Source organism: Channa argus, chromosome 8 (assembly GCF_033026475.1).
Source record: "Channa argus isolate prfri chromosome 8, Channa argus male v1.0, whole genome shotgun sequence".
In the NCBI taxonomy this organism is placed as follows: domain Eukaryota; kingdom Metazoa; phylum Chordata; class Actinopteri; order Anabantiformes; family Channidae; genus Channa; species Channa argus.
This window is the reverse complement of record NC_090204.1, coordinates 16,166,536-16,188,789: the sequence shown is the minus strand read 5'-3', so window position 1 is coordinate 16,188,789 and position 22,254 is coordinate 16,166,536. Positions and strand designations below refer to the sequence as shown.

The 22,254-nt window shown below is 37.6% G+C and overlaps 1 protein-coding gene across 1 annotated transcript; it reads right to left on the bottom strand.

Annotated features, from left to right (window-relative positions):
* Positions 1-109: 109 nt before the first annotated feature.
* LOC137131267 (disabled homolog 2-like) lies at positions 110-13,769 on the bottom strand. Its single transcript, XM_067512303.1, has 10 exons — positions 13,645-13,769; positions 13,366-13,485; positions 7,916-8,055; positions 6,186-6,284; positions 5,228-5,359; positions 4,800-4,886; positions 4,671-4,718; positions 4,512-4,574; positions 4,042-4,132; positions 110-1,508 (listed from the first exon to the last, which is right to left on the bottom strand). Exons 2-10 carry the CDS (start codon positions 13,445-13,447, stop codon positions 1,111-1,113), a joined length of 1,140 nt encoding a protein of 379 aa, XP_067368404.1. The 5' UTR covers positions 13,448-13,485; positions 13,645-13,769; the 3' UTR covers positions 110-1,110.
* Positions 13,770-22,254: the final 8,485 nt, after the last annotated feature.

Sequence of the window (22,254 nt, the reverse complement as noted above, 5' to 3'; positions counted from 1 at the left end):
CACAAGAAGGGATCAACAGCAGAGAAACAGTATCAAGCTCAAAAGAAATAAGAGTAAGTTTGTTTCATTTGTTATTAAGATTTTTCATGTTGTTTGGGTCAAAAGGAACCACCTTCAGGTGAGGAGAAGAGGAAAAGATTTATTTATCTCTGTGTGTGCATGCAAGAAAGTAAAGAAAGGCAAAAAAAGGGAAGAAACGACCAATGGCATTAGTGAAGACACAAGTGAAGTAATCAAGTACATTTTAATAAGTTCTATACGTCAAATCAAAAATTGCTTGAATGGACATTTCTTAGACCTGCCAGAACTGTATATGTCCAAAACTTAAGATGTGTTAAAAAAACAGCAATTTGTTTCTAGGTAATTTGATACAGATAAGGTCCAAATGTACAAATGTACAGGAAAATTATTTCCTGTACCACACACAACCGAAATGAAACAACAAATTGATAAAAGTCATTTGCTAATGACAATGTTAATATTATTTTGGATTAATTTTATGTCAAACAGCAGCAGTGAAAATTTTATAATCTACTACAACTCTAGCTGATAGATTTAATCTGTCAGTTGACCTGTGTATCAAGAGAAATAAGCGACTTTATGAACAAATTAAATAATGGGTGAACATCCACATTCATATGGGCTGTTGTTGGTGGGGGTTCTTTAGCTGCCCCTCAGTGTCCTCATCTTTCTATGATACATATTAATGGTGCATTAATGTAGAACTGCATTACAGGGCTCTGGCTGAACTAAACGTTAATACACTCATTGCAGCTAATCAGAAGAGAGAATTTTTTAGTGGTATTATAAGAAAGCAATAGTTTTTCAGAGACAAATGAGCAGCAGAAAATAAAAGGTAAAATCTCTCTCGTCTCATGGAAATTAAACAATAATTTAAAAAATTCATACATGTAAAGCTGAGGTTTATGTTTATGTCAGTTACTTCAGGCGAAGATGGGGATTATATGGACCTAATATAAAACAGGAAGAAAAAAGATTTCACATGACTATACAACAACCAACAGCTGGTGATCTAATTCAGTATCTGTTTATTACATCATTTAGTTTGAACAAAAATGCATGGAATTTGATGTTCTGGTGTGAACGTCGTTACGGGTTCGGATTGTGGTCAAAGATGGGCGAAACTGACTGCATTGCTCCTGTTTCTCCAACAGGGGTGTACATGGAGTTTAAAGGGGTGGGAAACCCATTGACAGTGGATGGGTTCCCTCCCCACATGACCCCTGACTGAGAACCGTGAGCCTGAATCTGGTTGCCTGCAGAAGGCACTGTAAAGCCTGTCGATGGCCATGAAGCCACGCTGCCGGTCATTGTAGGCCAGGGCGCAACAGCTGCTGGACTTGCACATTGGTTTCCCAGAGGCCCCTGCACGCCCCATGGCATAGTAGTGGGAGAGTAGGGGGGAGAGGAGTAGGGAGAGCCCGCAGCTGGCTGCACAGGGAACATGGAGAGGATCTGAGAAGTGGACAGCTTCGGCTGGGGAGACTCTGAGAGATAAGAAGAAAGGAAACTAAGTGAATCTTTAAATCTGTACTTTCCACTCACACGAAATAAAAAGGGACAGTCAGTGGGATGAGTCAGGTAAAAGTAAAATTTACCAAACTTCTGACTGTATTATAAAAGGCATGATTTGTTTATATTTGTTAAACCAAATGTAATAGAATCTATAGAGTTGCATGGCCATAAATTCCATCTGGATAGACCATATGTGTTTTAATATATTTTAGGACATGAAAGGTTATAGGCTGGTCTTAATGTGAAATTTACTATATATAGTAAAGAGAGTTTTTTTTTACTTAAGTCTGGCTAACTTGTTCTTTTTACATAATTTTTTAAAGATCAAACAAACCGAAAATAAGCAAGCTTCACAGATCCTGACAGTTGGATGAATTTATGCTAACCAAAAAAAATCTGAGTTAAGATAACCAACCTATAGCTGCATGAGAGTGGTATCAATATATTTTTCGCTAACTTGTGAAAAAAGCATATTTCCGTCATGCATGAGAAAAGTAGCACGTTTCTGTTAAGTTCAATTTTATGACATTACACAACTGATGGATTTAAAAAAAAGAAAAATAATGATTAAAACATAAAAAGTTTTTATGGCAGTTAAAAAGCATTTAATGACAACCTCCAAAAATGTGTGAGTCAAGTGACTTTTTGGTTTAAGGAAAGATCACTATGATGGGTAACTCATACCACAGTGGTTTTGGTAAGACATTAAATACTACTACAACAACATTTACAATATAAGAATTAAATTCAGGATCAGTTCTTTGGGATTTAGGTCCACACATTGTGACTTGTCAAAAAACATAACTTGTCTGCTCAAGAGTCTGTCTTACAGTATATGACGTTAAAACATGCAGAACCATGGGAATTATGGTATTTTGACCATTGTATGTGAAAATACATTTGGGGATTGTCATTTAGGTCAAAGACTAGCATGCAACAGCTGTTGGGAATCAGTGCATGGCTAAAATCTAAATCAAGTGATGTAACTCTAACTGGATACAGACGAAACGACAGTACATCTTTCAACTACTTGAGGTTTCTAAAGATAATTTGGCCAAAGAGTTATTTATAAATGAATTCATCTTTACTTTGTGCCCAAATCATCTTAAGGTTCTTTAGCTACACAATAACGTCAAGACTGTACAGAGTGTGGGAGGAAGCACCAAGAATGACAAAAACAGGGTGGGTGGCCATTAGCCTCATTCAGTTGGGGGGAGCAGTGAGAGAAAAGAAAAGAACAGGAAACAACAACAAACATTGTGCAGGTGGGTAGGGCCAACCTTTCAGTGAAACACAATGAAATAAGGTGACAAAGTGTTTCATCTGTTGCAGACTGAAATATCTGGTTTTAAGTAAAAATAAATATGAGGTTTTGGTTACAGGCTCCATAGCACTTCAGTTGTTGTATTTAGATTCAATCAAAGTTTCACTACCACAGTGTGATGTGTGCTAATAACCCACAGAGCTGTTGATGCTTTAAGTCTCTAAACCTGAGTGAGGTGTCAACAACGAATGATAAAGAGGGAAGTGGAGAATGTTTGTATAAGGATGCCGTTTCAGTATTATGATTTAACAGCCTGTTTTAATGATATTTATTTGCATGATAGAATATGAAGTACTGAGTATTATATACTGAGTATATCCCCATTTGATGAGATAATTAAACAGATTTTGTCTATGTATGTCTTGTTTCTATGACCACAACATCACAACACCAAGAAAAAATAAAGCAGAACTCTCAAACTGCACTGAACTAAAGTAGCAGTTAAACAAATATGGTTTTAGGGGAAATTTCAAAATATATAGGACATGTAGTTGTCAACCAGAATTTTTTCTTTCAAAATAAAACAAAAAAACAAAAAGCAACATATAATCAAAAAAATTTTGTGAATTGTGTTGGAACTTGCTCCCAAACTTCAGGCTGGAACTATGTGGGCTCTAAATCTAGAGAATCTAGTGAATCTGCTATTTGGTGAAGACTCCCAGAGAAACAGGTGTAGTTATCTGGAGGTCATTTCAACCTCACTTCTTTGTTTTTAGTTAGAAACGGTTGTGTTTTGGATGTGATCCCCTGATTGGTAAGTGTTGCTTTTTCTGCTGTATGTTTGTCGTTTTGATGGAGCGGCAGCTCCGCAAAGAAAATATTTCATGGTTCGCGCCCTGCTCTTCCTGACCACATGTGGAAGTGTGCCTGGGCAAGATGCTGAAGGCCCACCAGCCCATCCCCAGCCGCACACTGCCGGCCCCAATTTATTTTATTTGAATTTAAAGTATTTTTAAAGTTTTTATATTTTACGGAATAATTATGTACTAAATATAGTCTTGTCTCTTGTAGAATTTTGAATGTTTTCTTATCTGCCTGGTGGCACCAGGAAAAAGTCTTTACAATGTTTGTTGCAATCAGAATGGAATCAAATCCACTGTTTTTAGGAGGAAAACCTGCATGACTTAGCTCAGAATGAAAACCTTCCTCTTATCTGTGCTGTGCTCTATGTTATTACTAACCTGGCTGAGTGGTACATGAGCTCTGAGTGGATGAGAGCTGCTCCTCCACTTGGAAGGAGAAAATCTCCATCAACTCATTTCCTAAAGAGACCTTGAGATAAACAGGTGAAGTGGTTACAGTAAGTAGATTATGGATTAATGTACAGTTGTTTATACATTATAGAAACAAAACAAACACCATACATAAAGTGGAACAATGTTATTCTCCCACTTTATTATTTCCCAATTTATTATTTATAAATATTTATTTATAAATATTTTGTGCTTTTGTTTTTATAAAGACACCAGTGTTAAAATAGAAGTGTAGAAAACTCTTTATAATGGGAATGAGCTACTTGTTAATCTACACACACACACACACACACACACACACACACACACACACACACACAAAAGGTCCAGGACCATCACAAGTTAAGATATTTGGTGATGCAAAACATTCAGTTATTGAATGTCACGCTGTGGTTTACCTGGTTTGATTGGGCTGATACAGAATCTGGTCGTGGACTAAACACATCCTCAACAACGGAGCCCTGAAAACGAGAGTTTGATTTTAAGATGTGACTACCACCATTTGGGAAAAAATAACCAAAAATGTTGGAAACTGAGTTTTTTGTTTCTTCATTTACCGTAGGTGGAGGAGCTGGAAACTCATTTAAAAGCAGTAAGGAGTGGGTCTGGAAAACAATATGAAACAAACATGAAACCATGAAAAATAAAAGCAAAAAACACACATAAACTTTGAGATTTTCTCTAACTTGGGTCATTGTCTCTGCAGGTGTCTGTGGCGTCTCTTGGTCCACACTCTGACAAACCTCCTTGATGTCAGCGAGGACTGGATCTGCCTGATGAATCCAGATAAACCATCACACTGCATATCAAACACATCGGTGTACAGCACAACATTACAATTGTCCAGTGGTACAAAAGACTAACTGGGATGGAAGTGAGTTCAATGCCAACTCAACACTGTGAGGGAGTAGAACATTTTCTCGAGAGATTTCCTTCCTAAAAGCACTGCAATGATAACATTTCACCACACTGGACTTCACCATGTCCTAAAAATGTTTTTTATACCACTAATCTGCAAAATAAAATATAATTTTTATAAATCTATGTAATGTAAAATTTGATATTTTCTCAATACATGTTATATTTGTTCTTCTTTAGTACTGTGTGTTGTTACCAGGTTGGCCATTTTTATGTAGAACAGGTTGTAGGTGTCTTGGTCTTGGCAGATGTAAGCCAGAGCTCTGGGGTCTGACTCATCTTTTGTCAATGAGCTGATCCTGCTCCTCTCATGGTCGTGAAGTACTGCCTGAAAATCAGAACATAGAGAGGTTTTAAGCTTTTTAAGATTTTAGATGCAACATGTCAAACCACTACACAATTATTCAGCGATAAAAACGCTGACCGGGGGAAGAGAAAACTACAAATGTTGCAGGAAAAAAGGGGAACTGAAGATGCCATATCTGAATCTTTCAGTTTCTCTGTTGCTTTAACAACTTGATTCAGATCCAAAGAGTTTGTTGTTTAGGATGTTAGGTATCAAACAATCAGCAGGAGCCAGATACTGGACCAAAATTTCAAGCGTCACGGACGACTGACTACAATAAGTCTGTGGTCTGTGCTCAGTATGAAGCTCAGTATAAATTTCACATAGGAAACATATTTCCTCATTTTATTCACCTAATTTTAAATGTTTTCCTGGTTATTATCGTAGGAAAGAGCTGCACTGAAAGGTTTTCAGAGACTAGAAACAGAGGTCTAAAGGTCAAAATGTGGTGTGATTATTAGATTAATCGGTTCCTCCAGGCATAAGTAAGAGTCTGGAAGGTATTGCAGAACAGTCTTATTGCACTGATGCATTTCACTTGATAAGTAAATAAATACTCAGTATCTCCTCCCATGGGCATCCTGAGAATTGTCCAGTTTGGGAAAAAAAAGAAGAAGCAAGAATTCAAATGACATGTGCATTAATGTGGTAATAAAAGAAAGCTTTTTCCTGTTCACTGAAAAACTGGAAAGCCCATTGGTTGCATGCAGTGAACAGAAGCTGCAATATTAGCTATTGGTCCGAGGGGGGTGCTACAGCTACAGGACAACACAGAAAGAGAGTTCTGAGAATTTTAGTTGTAACACACCCCTGTCCTCTCATCCACAATCTTCAGACCGCTGGAGGAAACTTTCAACCAGACTCTCTGCTTGTGTTTACCTTGTTTCCTTCCTGCAGCCTCAAAGCCCTAAAACACACACACACACACACACACACACACACACACACACACACACACACACACACACACACACACACACACACACACACAATTAAGACATTTTATAAGCAACAATTTATATAGATTCCTTTTTTTACAAGATAAAAAATAATTTTTGCAGCATTTGTATTTATTGTAATTTAATAATGACTAATTGATGGGCAGTGCTAAGTGCAACAGGGAGAGGAAGGTGGGAAATAATTGGGTATTTGTGAGCACGTAGCTGGTAATCTTAGAAATGCCATTCATTCACCTCCAGTTCTCTGTTCTCTTTAGTTCTCCTTAGAAGTTCTAGCCCCAGTCGGCCATGTCGGTTTTATCTTTTGGTTCTTATTTTTATTTTCTTAATCTAATAATTTGAAAGTTGGTGCATTAAACTTCACATGAACTCCCTATGGTTAGTACAAAGTGCCGTGAGATTAGAGAGTCACTGACGTGTGAGGAGTCAGAAGGAGGTCAGATATTTAAGAAGATCCCTCTCATCTGCAGGAATTTTCCCACAACCACTTTTCCATCTTTCTAACCAGTTTTTTCATCACAGTTCTTATGAGAGTACCTGTTATTTATGGGTGGAGTTGTTATTGCTGAGCATAATGAATGAATTCATTCAAATTCAGTTTTCATTAGTGGTGCAGAAGCACAACACCATGATCAAATTTAGTGTTTGTGTCCGTTGGATTTTCATGGTTTTGTTCATCTCAATACTCAGCTTTCCCGGCAACACTAATGCCACACACAGCAGATAACAAGACTGGTTTTCCTTGCTAAGAACCGGTTCTTTGGCTGTCATGTGTGAATTATTGGTTCGATTTCATGCAGGGGGATAGAAAGAGGGATATTAACTGTTAGTTTCAACTGAGAGTGATTTTACCCTTTCACACATCTCTGATGTTGGAGTTTTTTTTAACTTCTACCATTAATTGTTATGTGACCCCTCTAATTGATCTTATGACCCTTTGGAAGGGGCTGGTGTACCTTTGAAACTCCCTGGAGTACACTAAAAAGTATTTTAAATTGCTCATTTCAATCAGCTCTAGCAGTAAAAGGTTGCTAACCAATAATGTCAGATATTATGAAACATGGAGCTAAGTCACCTGTACAGTCACATTTTATCCAGAGCAGGTAGTTTTACTTTTGATACTTCAAGTCCATTTAGCTGATAATATATTTGCTTGATATTTTGAGATGTAGAAAGGATTTTTAAAACAATATTGATAGGGCTGGTTCTTCCATTAAAAGGATATGAATACTTTTTCTAGCACTGGCATTTTCACAGCAATTACTCAACATACTTAAAATATAGTTACTAAAATAATTCAGTCTGGATGGCTTGATGGAAGTGGTGGACAGATTTAGTATCTTTGAAAAAACAGCATGTCCCTGTTACTCCTGGAACAGCCCAAGTTATGACAACCAATGTCCACCAATTTCAGTCCTACTTATCATATAATACCAGATGTCTGGTGTTTATCTTTGACTTTCTCTCTGAGAAATCCGCTGCAGTTTTTGAGGACGCGAAGGTCTTTTCGCAGACAATAAACTATCTTGAATGAAGAGCTAACAGAGCTACTTTACTTTGGCTCCGAAGGACATAATACCTTAAGTTTCATCATGGAGTCCCAGCACATCTTGTGTCCCTCGGAGTCGTGTACCGGGTCCACCCCGATCAGCTTGGCTTTGTAGCGGACCCCATCTCCATGGAAACGAGAGCTGGTCTCACTGGGTGTCCTGGTGGCTCCTGGGAAATAGGAGACAAGAGATAATGGGTCAAATTTGGTCATAAATTTATGTGTGAATCTGTGTAAGAACAATTTTTGTCTATTTGTGTTGATAAATTTCATCTCAAAAGGGTTTGTGTCTAGTAATATAATTAAAGTTTGTGTTTATTTGTATTTTAACATATTTACATTTCGGTGTCTTTACTGTGATGTTTCTGTGTTGGTCTCTATACTAAGTCAAATCAGTTTATTTGTAAGCACATATAAAACAACAAAAGTGCTGTAGGGTATTAAAACAAGTAAACAAAATATGGAGGAAATCACTCAAAGACAGAGGACATAGATGACAAGGCTCTTGGTCTAATCCAAACAGAATAAAATCAAGGCATGAATCATGCTCTTGAAGTCAGTAAATGAGACTTGGCATTGGCCAGAACTCTCAGCTGAAATATTTTAGGTTTGGCAACTGAACTTATGTAAGTACACTGTCAAATATCACACCCAGGTTTCATCAGGAAAACCAAGGAAGTCAACAAGTCTAAAACCGACAATCTCAGTTTTTCTTACTGTTAACAGACAAAATATATGCCCATCACTGTTCAGTAAAAACTTTACAGAGTTCATAATCTTTCCTAAGGCAGAAAACTATGAAAGGAGATGCCACACTTGTTAAAAAAATAACCCAAATGCATGTTGCATTAAAAGGGACCAAGAATGAACTCTTCAGGTACCCCTAAGGTGTGAGGAGCTAACAAGCATGAAAAATCAGAGGTCCTCAAGTATGATTTAAGAGCATTTAAGAGCAGATCTTTGAAGGCCACATCACAGATGCAAAAAAAGAATGTGATCTGGAAGCACCAGAACAACCCTGAATAAAATAATAATAAACAATCATTAACAACTTTAGAACGTGCTAATTTAGAGCAACAATCTATCAATCAAAAGAGGACTAAGACAGGTGGCCAGGAGGTGCTTCCAGATAACTGGAAAACTACAGCTAAATTGGTCAGGGGGACAGGTGGGAGGGTACTCGCCATGCCATTGGGAAAGAGGAAAGTGGACAAGGAGACTAGGTGGTGGAACAAGGAAGTTGTATACAGGGAAAGAGGTCAGCTAAAAAGAAGTGGGACATTGAGAAAATTTAAGAGAGTAGAGGGGGGTAATGGGAGATGCAGCTTAAGATGACTGATATGGAGCAGGAAGTAACAATTACGAGGGAGTTGAAGAAGATGAAGAGTGGAAAGGCAGTTGGTCCTGGTGACATACCTGTGGAGGTATGGAAGTGTCTAGGAGAGTTGGCAGTAGAGTTTCTGACTAGTTTGTTTAACAAGATCTTGGAGAGTGAGAGGATGCCTGAGGACTGGGGTGCCTGAGGTGCTGATTTTTAAGAACAAGGGAGATGTGAGGAATAAAACAGAGGAATAAAGCTGATGAGCCAAACAATGAAGTTGTGGAAAAGAGTAGTGTAAACCAAGCTAAGGGCAGAGGTGAGCAGCAATATGGTTTCATGCATAGAAAGAGTACAACAGATGCAGTATTTGCTTTGAGGATGCTGATGGAGAAGTACAGAGAAGGTCAGAGAGAGTTGCATTGTGTCTTTGTAGATTTAGAGAAAGCGTATGACAGGGTTCAGAGAGAGGAGCTGTTGTATTGTATGAAGACGTCTGGAGTGGCAGAGAAGTATGTTAGAGTGGTGCAGGACATGTATGAGAGCTGTAAGACTGTGGTGAGTTGTGCTGTAGGTGTGACAGAGGAGTTCAAGGTGGAGGTGGATCTGCATCAAGGATCAGCTCTGAGTTCCTTGTTGTTTGCTCTGGTGATGGACAGATGAGGTTAGACAGGAATCTCTGTGGACTATGATGTTTGCAGATGACATTGTGATCTGTAGCGAGAGCAGGGAGAAGGTGGAGAAATATCTAGAGAGGTGGAGGTCTGCTCTGGAAAACAGAGGAATGAAGCTTAGCCACAGCAAGACAGAATAAGTGTGTGAATCAGAAGGACCCAAGTGGAATGGTGAGGTTACAGGGAGAAGAGGTGAAGAAGGTGCAGGACTTTAGGTACTTAGGGTCAACGGTTCAGAGCCACGGAGAGTGTGGAAAAGAGGTGAAGAGGCGAGTGCAAGCAGGTTGGAACGGGTGGAGAAAAGTGTCAGGTGTGATGTGTGATAAAAGAGTATCAGCGAGAATGAAAGGAAAGGTGTTCAAGATGGTGGTGAGACCAGAGATGTTGTTTGGCTTAGAGACAGTGGCACTGAAGAAAAGAGGAGGACGGAGGAGGCAGAGCTGGAGGTAGTAGAGCTTAAGATGTTGAGGTTTTCTTTGGGAGTGACGAGGATGGACAGGATCAGGAATGAGGACATCAGAGGGACAGCTCTTGTTAGATGTTTTGGAGATAAAGTCAGAGACGCCAGATTGAGGTGGTTTGGACATGTTCAGAGGAGAGACTGTGAATATACATCGGTAGAAAGATGCTGAGGTTGGAGCTCCCAGGCAGGAGGTCTAGAGGAAGACCAAAGAGGAGATTTATGGATGTAGTGAGGGAGGACATGAAGTTAGTTGGTTTGAGTGAAGAGGATGCAGAGGACAGGGTTAGATGGACGCAGATGGTGACAGCTGAAAGGGAACAGGAAGAAGAATCTTAAACTGTTACAGGACAGGAGAGAATGTCATAGAGACAGAGAGGTCACAGCAAAGACGAATGATATAATACGAAAGATCTTCATCACAAGTCATGGTGGATTAAAATTAGTATTTATAGTACTGAGTAAGACAGTGACAGAGTAATCTAATCAGAGTAATAGTTTGTTCTTGACACCTTTCTGGTCATCACTTTACAAGGACGTCTGAAGCTTATCTTTTTCCATTTGATCTCAGCTCACCTACGTTCCTGTTCGACGGTACACATGAACTTCATTTAACCCAGACCCACATTCCTACTTTGAGTGTTTGGTCTGAAAAAACGCAACCGAGTCTAAAATATTTCAACATCAGGTTTAAACTCTTGAATCCAGGTCTTTGCAAAAAGATGTCAAGTGCACACGTCCAGAAACAACAGCCTCATTCATAGAAAAAATGACCACACAATTAGAAGCTTGTTTTTAGGGAGTGGAGTGCTGAAGTGTGATGCTTAGTGTCTCTGTGTGTGTGTGTCTGTGTGTGTGAGCTGAGTGAGCATTTGACTGATCGTTGGTCAATGTTTCATCTCATTTCCTGGAATAAAACAGGTGATTTAGTGATTATGGATATGTCAGTGTGTGTTGTTGAAGCAAAGTTCAGCTCTTAAACTATTTTAATTGCGTTATGTAACACTTTATTGGCTTTTAGTCATTATGTAGATTAATGTTAAACACAAATACACAACTGAGTTTAATGGTTTAGTACAGTCAAAGTCAGATTTGGCATGCTTAGTCTCCACAGTTTACTTTTTATTCTTTAGCTTATTAAAGTTGTTGACTTGTTGACAAAAAAAACTTTAAACTATACCTTCAGTCATAACTTTTTCAGTTTCACGTTAAAGCCTTTTGTCAAGCAGAGATAGGACTTGCACACTGCAGGATCATGCAACTGTTGCCTTTTGTGTGTTTTTCCTGTGTCTGGGGCAATGAAGCCTCGATAAAAGAATGATTACGTATTTCATGGTTTAACAGTTGGGTTTAGCAGGATTTTATATTTATTTCTTTGGTCATAATATGTGTATCCAACTTATTAAGGTTAGAGGTTGATTCATTTTCTGTGAAAAAGCAACATAAATAAAGTCCAGGACTTTCCTGCTCTCTCTGTCTCTCTGCTCTCAACATGTCCCGTTTTGCAAATACTCGAATGTTTTAACAACCTGAATCAATCTAGACCAATAACATTTCCCAAAAAATGGAACTCATGCTGATACTTTCAGCCAAAGCAAAGTAGAGAAAGACGTTATAAACCTGGTCTCACATGGTGCAGCAGACATCCCTGGAGCCAGGATGACTTTGCTCAAAAAAACAAAACTTTGTTCAAGTTTCTTGTTAATAAACCATCACTTTAGTTTAATGCTTCAAAAATGATTTATTTTTACCAGTGCCCAGTTTACCCCAGACCTGCCTCCCTTTAAATTCAAATTTTCCTAACAAGATAAATCCAAACTCATTGGACAATGTTTTTTTTTTCTAAATGCATCTGTTGTTGCTAAATTTCACTGGATCACATCAACGGATTTAAAAGGTCCTGGTTGATACACTTTGCGTCAGACTCAAAAACTAAGCAAATTGTGCATTTGGGGTTGCAATTCTATGAAAACTCTTTTCCACTGATTTTAACTCATCTCTTTTTGGACGTGTCTCACTACTACAGGTTTTCTGCTGTTTTATAGGCAGTAAACTTAAATAAAGCAATCACCTTGTCATAAAACCATCATCTTTCGTGATGGCTAATGGTTAAACTGTCTGAGAAGTGTGTAAAATGGGTTAGGTAAGAGTAGCATTTTAAAACGTCTCTGACATCCCATCACACTCTGTTCACTAATCAACAGTTTACGACAGATTAGAAAGACATTTATCCACTTCACATTAAAGGTTATTAGGTTTGGAACTGTATTAGAGGACTTCCAGTAAAACACTGTATAACTCAAATGACATTACCAACATGTTTCTCGGTTGGAACAGCTGGAGAAGCTCCAGTGGAGCAAAACCAAAACACAGTCTTACCTGAAACCCTCCAACATCCCATCAGATGTTAACAAACTCAGTGACCCATAGCCGACAAGGGGACAAACTGTATTTTGGCAACAGCTTTAGAAACACACTAAGTTATACAGTGTACATCCACTTTAATTTACCCAGTGATATCCATATAAAATAGGAATAAGTGTTGTTTAGTCTCACAAATTAAAACAAATGGTCGTCCTTTGACATTTACGCTACTGAATGACTCACAATGGACATGTTTTATTTTGGGCAAGAAATTTGTTTGTATCCTGGGGATTTTTGAATCTGTCACTCGACAGAAACGACAGAAAGTTTCTGGTCAATTCTACACAAATTTTGCTGGGCAAAATTTCCTTTTGCCTGCTGTCTGAACGCACCTTTAGTCTTCTGTTTGAATCCGGGTTGTGAATTATTTTGAAAAGCATAGTATAAATACAATTCACTTTAGGTCTGTGTCAAATTAACACAATGATTGTTAATGGCTGCATTTGGATTAAAAAATTAATTTCTGATCAGACAAAAGTAAATTTTGATATGTTCTTGTAATTAGCACATTTTTAAAAGTATTTTTCAAAAGTTTTAAAGTCTCAATCAAAAGGTACAACTCTGAGGTTATTCCTTTCAGTCAACAGCAGCCAAGCATTTGTACCTCTTGTGCTGGAGGAGAGCCAGGTCCTGACAGCAGGTTGGCTTGAGGCATGACAACTTCCAGCCGTTTGCTCTGTCTCCATCGTGATGAGGTTTGTTTGGAAAATTGAGGCTCAGGATCCTGTGAAAACAATCGCTGTCACTGTTGCTTGCTGCAAGAGAGCATGCTACATCAACTTGGCAGCTTGCAGAAAAAACATTTTAAAGCTAATTGCCAAAAGGAGTAAAAAATCTACAGGTTTAAATTTGTTTTAGGATGAAATTATAGAAAATACCTTACCTGCTGGGAGAGTGCCTCTGCTCTGACCCGGCTTCTTGGCTCGACTCTCAGCTGAAACTTTTCAGAGTCAAAGGTCAGGCCACAGACTTGTTGGTGATATATTAACATCCGCTGGGAGGCCCAAAGACATGGGAACTCTTGCAGAAGGCTGAAGAGGCTCTAATAGACAAGTAGTCAGTACATGGTCCGTTTTCCTTCGACACAAATACATTTGAGGTCATATGTTTCCCTTAAAGACAAGCTTTGGGTGGTATTTTCTTAAAATAACAGCGGAACTTAATACATCTTGCTAAAAACCTTGCAGGAATGGTGGCTGAGAAAATCCAGAGAGTACTAAACACAGAAATAAAGTGATGTTTAAAAGAAAAACAACTTAATCTTTAGGTGGCACTAGCAAGGATTTTGATACTATTTAGCTCATAAAATCATCAGAAAATGAAACGAACTTTGTATACAATTTTAAATACAAAAGTTGTCCTTTCGCTCTGTGGTCTGACATACAGGAGTGGTACTCGTGTTTTTACTTGTGTACTATCACTTTATCATACGGGGTCACACGAGTGATGTGGCATGTCCATAAAATTGGAGGGAAGAAAAATCTAAATCAAAGCAGCAGCAGTATCCTGACGTTTGTGAGCCAAAATCAAGATAACCCCGATGACAACAACATGATATGATGATAAGTATTTTCTCAACTGCAACTAGCCAACCTCCAGTGTCAAAGAAAACGTTTTCATAGCTGTTTTCACAACCTTTTTGGACTCATGGTGGATGAGTAAACTGAACATCATGTGCAGTTGTTGCAGTGATCCTTTAGAGCCGCTGACTGTTCAAGACTGACTCCACATTTCACTATAATGAGTCACTTTAGCGCAATACTGTAGTAGTAAAACAACTCATCCAGTCGAGAGGCTACGCAAATTGTAAGCTTACTTTATTTGGTGTGTATAAGTGGGGAAGACGTCACTGTAAATATTCTGAAAAAAATAGCCTGAGGTCGAGGAAACTGGCAACCTGACTGTATTTTAGTATAATTGAATTTTGTTAGACTTTATGTTTTTATTTCCCTGCGTTTCATATGGGAATATAGCACTTTTTAGTTCATTATCTCATTGGTTTTATGCAGTGCCAACTGTGCTTTCCTATAGTTTTTCTTATGATTTAGAAATATTTATTTAGCTTGAACTGAATTGGATGGGAGTCCCAGGAATTTAAAGAGGTCATATTATGCATCATTTCTATTTTTATTCTTAAAATAAAGAGAGGATTTACGTAACTAAAGCTACAGATTTTTGTTATAATGGGCCCTTACGCAGCAGTCAAAATCTGATTATCTCATATGTGAAGTCACTTTAATTATTTTCTCTACAAGAAATTTGTCAAATTGTATCAAGTTGTTTTGGTATCAGTTATTTTTATTCTAGTAAATGGTCTCAAAATCTTTCAAAGCTGCTATTAAAAGTCGTCAAGAATGCGGGGAAAATGTTAGTGGAAGAGTATAAAAGGAAAGAAGAAATAAATATTTAGGAAAGAGAGTCAAAGAAAGGCAAAGAGGCTTTTCTGCAAGCAAGGGTTTTCTCAGGAAGTAAAGCTAATTTGCTGAAAACCTCCCCTGAAACAGGAAGATATTTATGTCAGATTAGACACAGCTTTTTCCAAATCTCATCTAAATGAAAGGGATCCTATCATCAGAATAAGATTTAGCAGAATGATAGATTTATTAGTAACCAAAGGATAAGGAATAACATATTTAATCTACTACCAGTGAAAAAACAAAGACAGGAAAATCTTATTTTCGCCATCAAAGCACTGAGGGGGTTTCCTTTATTACAACAACAAACATGGGATTAAAGTCTCATTTCCCAACAGTGACAGTGAAGATGTTAAAAGAATTCTAGCACAAACACTGGGAGCTGCAAATATCCAAAGCCCTGCAACGTGACTGTAAAGGCTATATCACAATAAAATTCTCAAAACTGATGTCATGTTTTAAAAAGCTTCACACAATCAGCAAAACAGAATTCAGTGACCGATCGCTTTGATTGGTTTGACACAAAATGCATTCAGACAAGACATCTTTCAAAAATGTACAGGCTCTTTTCATCCTCCACCTCAACCAACCTTTGAATAAATGTGTATTTAAAAAAACTCACATTACGTAAAAAAATACGTCAGCTCTTTACATTATGCTGCATTTAAACTGGAACTAAGAAAACTATCATTTTTACTATGTATTACAGCTGTATTTTTCTGATCTGTAAACATAACACAAAAATTACAAAATGTTTCACTGTTACTCTCTTCCGTCCAACATTGGCCTCCGTTTTTGTCCACACCATATGTTTACCTGTTGCCTACTTCTAGTTCTCAAGCTGATTTTTCAGCAAGCTCATTAACTAAAATTGTTTTCACACGTGTCACTGTGAGCAGACATTTGGTACAAAATTGAAGCAGAAATGTATAGATCAAAGTTTACACTTTGCTGGAAGTGTGTTCTAAAATTTTAAAACTGAGTGCAAAGCTGCAAGTTTAGTTTACAGTTTGGCAAAAAGGCAAAAAGTTCCAAAGTGAATGTAAAGCAAAGACAGTGTGTTCAGTTTGGCACACTTGGTGCACTCATTGGCTACGACTGTTAATGGTTTCAGAGAGAGTGCTTTATTAAACATTAATAGTGTTCAGGAAAAAAGTCCTTATTGGTACATACAACACTCAACGCCTATTTTTATTCCTCTAAGAAAAACCTGTACAGGATGAGGAAAGGAATCCAGTACAGATGAATGCAGATTGTTTAATAATCTTATGGGATGATTCTGTGTTTCTCTTCTGAGCACAGAGCACTGTACAGCAAATCCAACGCTGATGTCACATTTTCTTCCAAAATTGCATCTGGAAAAGATTTTTCAAATCAACGCAAACCAAATGAGCCGAAAGACATCCAATTTGGCAAACCACTCCGCTGACAGATGTGCTGGCTTTAAGGACCATCAGGTTAGCCAATGTGATAGATAACATAGTTAATCAGCACCCGTCCCTACGCATATTAGTTAAACGTGTCAAGCAAATGCTTTGTATGTGATTATGGACCAAGATTATAAAATTTTATTTTATCTTTATAACAAACACGCTGCCTTTGACAGAAATTGCCACTGAAAATCAGGACTTCATAAGTATTTAGATCAACAAAACAAGTTACAAATGATTATTTCTACATAAGTAGTTACTGGCACATACTGTTTTTTGGTATCATAAAAACACTGAGTAATACTAGTATGATGATAAGAGTTGACTGATATTGTATTTCTATGGATGTACAGCCATGATAAACACCTATAGTGAGTATACATTTCTGCAGTTACTGCTTTAGTTTTGTGCACTTAGGGTTGCCCTTTACAGAAGCCCCCAGTATTCATATATGTACCGAAAATGCCATATTATCAGGGTTTATATGAACCGCACATTGTCTGGCCCTCTTGGCTGCCACCTTGTTATTTTATTTAATTTAAAAGTAGAGACTTTTAAATTCATTAATAACTAAAAGTACACTAGATAATGTTTTAAAAACATCAACCACATAAGGCCTCTTATTGTATAGTGTTCAACAGTGACCTGAATGCCTGACTGTTGTACTCATGCCAGCTTTGTGATGTAGCACCACAACAGTCTGACAGTTGTTCAAAATTAGCCCAAGTGCTGCTAAATAGAGCTGCCTGTCAGGCTTATCTAGACAAAGCACACTGACACAAAACAAGAGTCTTATCTAGGAGTCAAATACGAACCAACGCCACATTTCTGTCTCTGCAATAAAACGCAGATGAATACATCCACGGTCAGCCACAACTACAATGTGAACTAACCTGGCACCATTTTCTTTTCAAAACATCTGTGTACACACATTTCTTATCCATTGATTTGTTTACTTGTTCTTTTCCTGACATTTCATACATGATCACATGTGTATCGTTTTTCAGCGGGCTGGAACTTCATAAGCCCTGAATGGTGACATTAAACACATCAGCAGTTCTTGAACATGTTGATCGCAATAAGTCTCAGATTACCCTGACTAATGCAGTCAAGTGTTTCCCACGTCTTTCTTCATACAATGGAGGCAAGTCCATTGCGTGTCTTACGCTCAAACTTAAACTAAAGGATTACATGTTCTCCTGTGTCTGGTGGGAATGGTATGACCTCTTCAGTGAATGAAACCGATTCAAAACCTCACTGGAATAACAAAAACGTCCTATGTTGTATGTGTGTGGTGTCTTTCAACGTGTCTACAATACAACATTGTGTCATTCATGTTTGCATACACCCGGCATGTAAAATCATCAGATACTTGGTAAGATAAGTTTCAAAGTGATGAGGTGCAAAATTCATTCATTCAGGCATTTTCCCTCCTGTCTAATGTGTGAATGTAATCTAAATATAATTCAATATTAAATGTTCAATGTTGAATTTAAGTACACGATCAGGCATGGTTGACCTTTAAACGATATAATGTAAAAGTAGTCAGAAATTAAAAAAAAGAAAGAATTAACCCAAGCTTATAACTATATAATCTTTGGTAAAACAATGGAAATGTCTACATTTCTGTCTTGGGAAGAAGTAACCCCTCTGCATTCCCCGTCTCTGAAGTATCACAAACATGCAATATGAGGGGAACATGATTTGTAGCATTTATACTTACTTTAATTGCATAGCGATGAACTGTTCAAAACATACATTTATGAACTATTTAAATTCACCCATCTATACAAAAACAAACTCAGAAAGACCCAATGGAATACTTTTATTCTTACTCACTGGACTTCTTCTCCTCAAACATTGTCTTGTATTAAAAAGTCTGTTATATTCCAAATAATCTGGTTATAAACTCAACCCCCCCACCCACCCCCAAGATTCTCAGGAAATGGGAGACAAACATGACCCTTATTAAAGTCAGATGTTTGCTGACACATCCAACCCATCCAGCTGCTCCACTGTACGATAATTATCTGCAACACCCTTTTCTCCAGATGTATTAACTTCAATAATAACTTTAGGATGGGCTGATATTTAAACGCTGCGCCGATCTGTTTCCCCCTTTTGTGGCAGGGAAAAACTGAAATCTTCATTACAAAGGACACTGTTGACACATCAACAAGGCAAATATTGGCCCATGTACTGAATAGTAAATCAGTGCATCCCTACTCAAGATAAGTGAGCCAGTTGGGTCAGTGATGCTTTAACTACCGTCATCTGTACTGTTAGGTACTGTTTCAACATATTTAGCATTCACATTGAAATGATTTCATGGGATTTAGACACCAAAGTCCTGGGTTTGCACGCATAGTCCTGTCTAGATTTATGATTTGGCTCAACAACGCATGACAAATACATATAATAAACAAACAAACAAACAAACAAAAACATTCCCCAAAGGCTGACATGGGGAAATACAGGATAAAGCTGTTGGGTGGATCATGGTTATGGAAGTGGTCCTATCGTTAGTAGCCTGCTGTTACAGATCATTATATTTCAGAATTTAAAGAGTGTTTTAACAGGCTTGGTAGCTGCACCTGTATGCAGGCTTGTCTGTTTGTCTGGCACCGATATGAGTATATTATAATGTATAATGTTATTGTACAGTTCAGGAAATCTTTAGCTGTTGGGTTGTAGGGAAAAATAAAATTATTTAATTAAGTGTGCATTGAGTTTAGTACTAATTAGCAAATAAAAGCAAACTAAACATAGCTGCTGTATGTGAGCATTGTCATTGTGATCAAATTATGATTAAGTTCTTTTTGCCTTTCTGCCATTATGTAAAAGCAGCATACGACTTTTGAACAAAAACTTCACTTGAGGGGAATTTCTCTGATTACTAGAACATTTTAAATGACAATAAGTCTGTAAGTGAGAACTTATCAGTTTTAAGTGTTAGGTTAGTACAGGATAAGCACTTAATGGCTGGATTGGTGAGCAGCTATGTAGCCTATGCAACAGACAATGTTAGATGTTTTAGGAACTATAAAACAATAACAAAAGCAAATAAAAGAGAAAAAAGAAAGAATAATACAATTTAAGAATGATGCATTTTGTCCTTTGAACTTATTCTGTTGGTTCTAGGTCCCCACAGCAGATCATTTGTTTGCATGTTGATTTGGCACAATTTTTTACGCCGCATTCCCTTCGTGACGCAACCCTCCTAAGAACTGAGCCACCGCCGCCCCTACTGAGTGATCTAAAACAAAATAATTAAATCTTGTGCTCATTTTTCCTTAGGCAGGGAACAAAACCACAGACAGTTAATTTAAACTGGGCCAACTGAAAGTTACTGGAAGACAAGTTCCATAGTTTGATAAATGGTTTTCTTCGGGAAATCCTGACACACCCTCAGACTGAAAACAATGTATAAATAAAAAATAAACATGATAATAAGATTAGCAACATTCTGTTCATCACGTGTGCCAATTCCTGTAAGTGCAGAATTGAGACTTTCACCACGAATGATTTCAGGGAGATTAACAGTATGTAAAACACATAGACAGAGAGAGCAGCGTTTATCCTCATCTTCATCTATGTTCAAATACATTCCTTAACTTATCATTCATAATGCTGTGATAAATACTGTCATAGTCCGGCTTCAGCCTGCATGCAACATTAAAAGAAGGGGTTACTGTATTATTAACATATCCAGCTATCAAACTATGAACCATATTTGGGTCTGAGGACTGAGGTGAAGACCTACAAGCTGCACTAATGTTAGAAAGGAGGAGTGTGTGGTATGCAAAATACAAGGGGGTATCCCACTGAAATATAGTTTAATGCATTTGAGCACGTTTCAACTCCAGTAAAAACAACACTGTAACATTTTTTGTTTATCTGCTTGTTTTAGCACACAGTATCCTAAGAGACTTCACTGAACCAAATTCTTTAAAGATCCATTTATATTTAGGTTTTAAAAAATGTGTATTTAAAACAAAATTAACAGTTCACTCATTTGTGATTATAACAACAATGAGGTTCACGGTGAACGTGATACACACATCATAACAGATTTAAAATAATAGCTGATTGATTTGGTTTACATGGAAATTTAACAATTGACAAGTGGATGGTTGGAATATCTCCTGTACCATGCGCACAGAAAACGCTGTGGTGGATTAAACTCTGTAATGGTTTGACTTATTTGGTCTTTTTCATTGAATCAGATTCATCAGCAAACCTTCACAAGAATGTGTTAGTGACCATTGGTAGGGGAAGATTTTATTATGTCTGATATTATTTTCCTCAGGGCCATAAATCAACAAGTGATGAGCGTTATAATAAGAGGAGTCATCTAACTACAACTGCTTCTTGCAAAATAATTAAACAATTTCAAAGTTCACACTTGATCACAGTTTCTGAGGGTTGTCTGGTTTCAATACATCATGCTTCTGTGGAACTAATTACATTTGTGAAATAAAATTAAATTGTGTAATTTCTTTTCCTGCTTACAGTCGGCTTTCTCAGGAAAACTCCTTTCTTAACTGTCATTGAAACAGGAAAGCTGGTTTCCAAAATCGGGGTAGGGGATTGGGAATACCTGTTTGCCTTCTGCAGCTTTCAGTAAACAGAAGACTGCAGAGGAAACCATAGTTGAGTGATCAGAAATGGGACACTTCCTGCTGTGGATCAGCTGTGTGTGTCTCCCCTTTTTTGCTTTGTCAATCTCCTGCAGCACAAACACACACATTATGAAAGAAAAGTCAGAAAGCAGTGTTCTCTGTCACCATACACGAAAAATATTTGGCTCACGCTTCTAAAATTTGTTCGAGGTGGAGAAGAAATCAGGTTACTCTGCTGCTGCATGTATATGCAGATTTCCAGTAACCAGGTTTCCTAAAGGGTGACCAACTCTTAACTTGCTTTCTATGGCTTAAGTTTAGAGTGAAATCCTGGTCAATCCGCTTTTACAGAGCTCCTCCAAATGACATCACCGGCAGAGTTTTACATCATTAGGAGTTCAGATGATGTCAGTGATGTCAGATTGACATCACTGTAATCACATGATTACAAACGCCATAGTAAGAGAGACAAGATAAGATAATCTGAACTGAAGGTTCCTTTAAGTGATGTCATCTGGAGGTGTCTTTCAGCTAGCAGTGGAGAAATAATTTAATATTGGGAAATCAGAAGCAAGCTCTATGGAATTCAGTTATATGTACTAATCAAACTAGAACCAAAAGAAGAAAGTTTAAAATCTTAGGAGGTGTTCTTTAAGTGCATGTAAACACAGATCCCGTTTACCCGAGAAAGCTGGTTACAGTAAGAGCATGTAAACACAATCGTGGTTTCTGCAAAATGTTTCTAATTGTTTTGTGTTTCTGAAACTCTAAAGTATGAATTAATACCCTGAAAGGTTAAATAAATGACTTTACTGTAGGTCATTTTTCTGATACCCCATATAAAAGCATTAGGTAAATCAATGGCAGCAGATATGACAGAAAAAAATATTTGAAACACTTTTTAATGATGTGACATTTCAAGAAGTTTCGGTAAGTCTGGGCAAGATGAGCAAGACAAGATGATAAGGAATTGCTTTAAAATATTGCTTTAAATGGTCGTCACTTATACAGCGCTTTTCAACCTACT

Bases quoted from the DNA above. Each gene is read 5' to 3' on its own strand.
- LOC137131267 (XM_067512303.1), bottom strand. From the start codon at position 13,447: ATGGAGACAGAGCAAACGGCTGGAAGTTGTCATGCCTCAAGCCAACCT. The intron at 4,887-5,227 runs GTAACAACACAC...TGGATTCATCAG, and splicing joins ACATAAAAATGGCCAACCTG to GCAGATCCAGTCCTCGCTGA. The intron at 4,133-4,511 runs GTAAACCACAGC...GTTTATCTCAAG, and splicing joins TATCAGCCCAATCAAACCAG to GTCTCTTTAGGAAATGAGTT.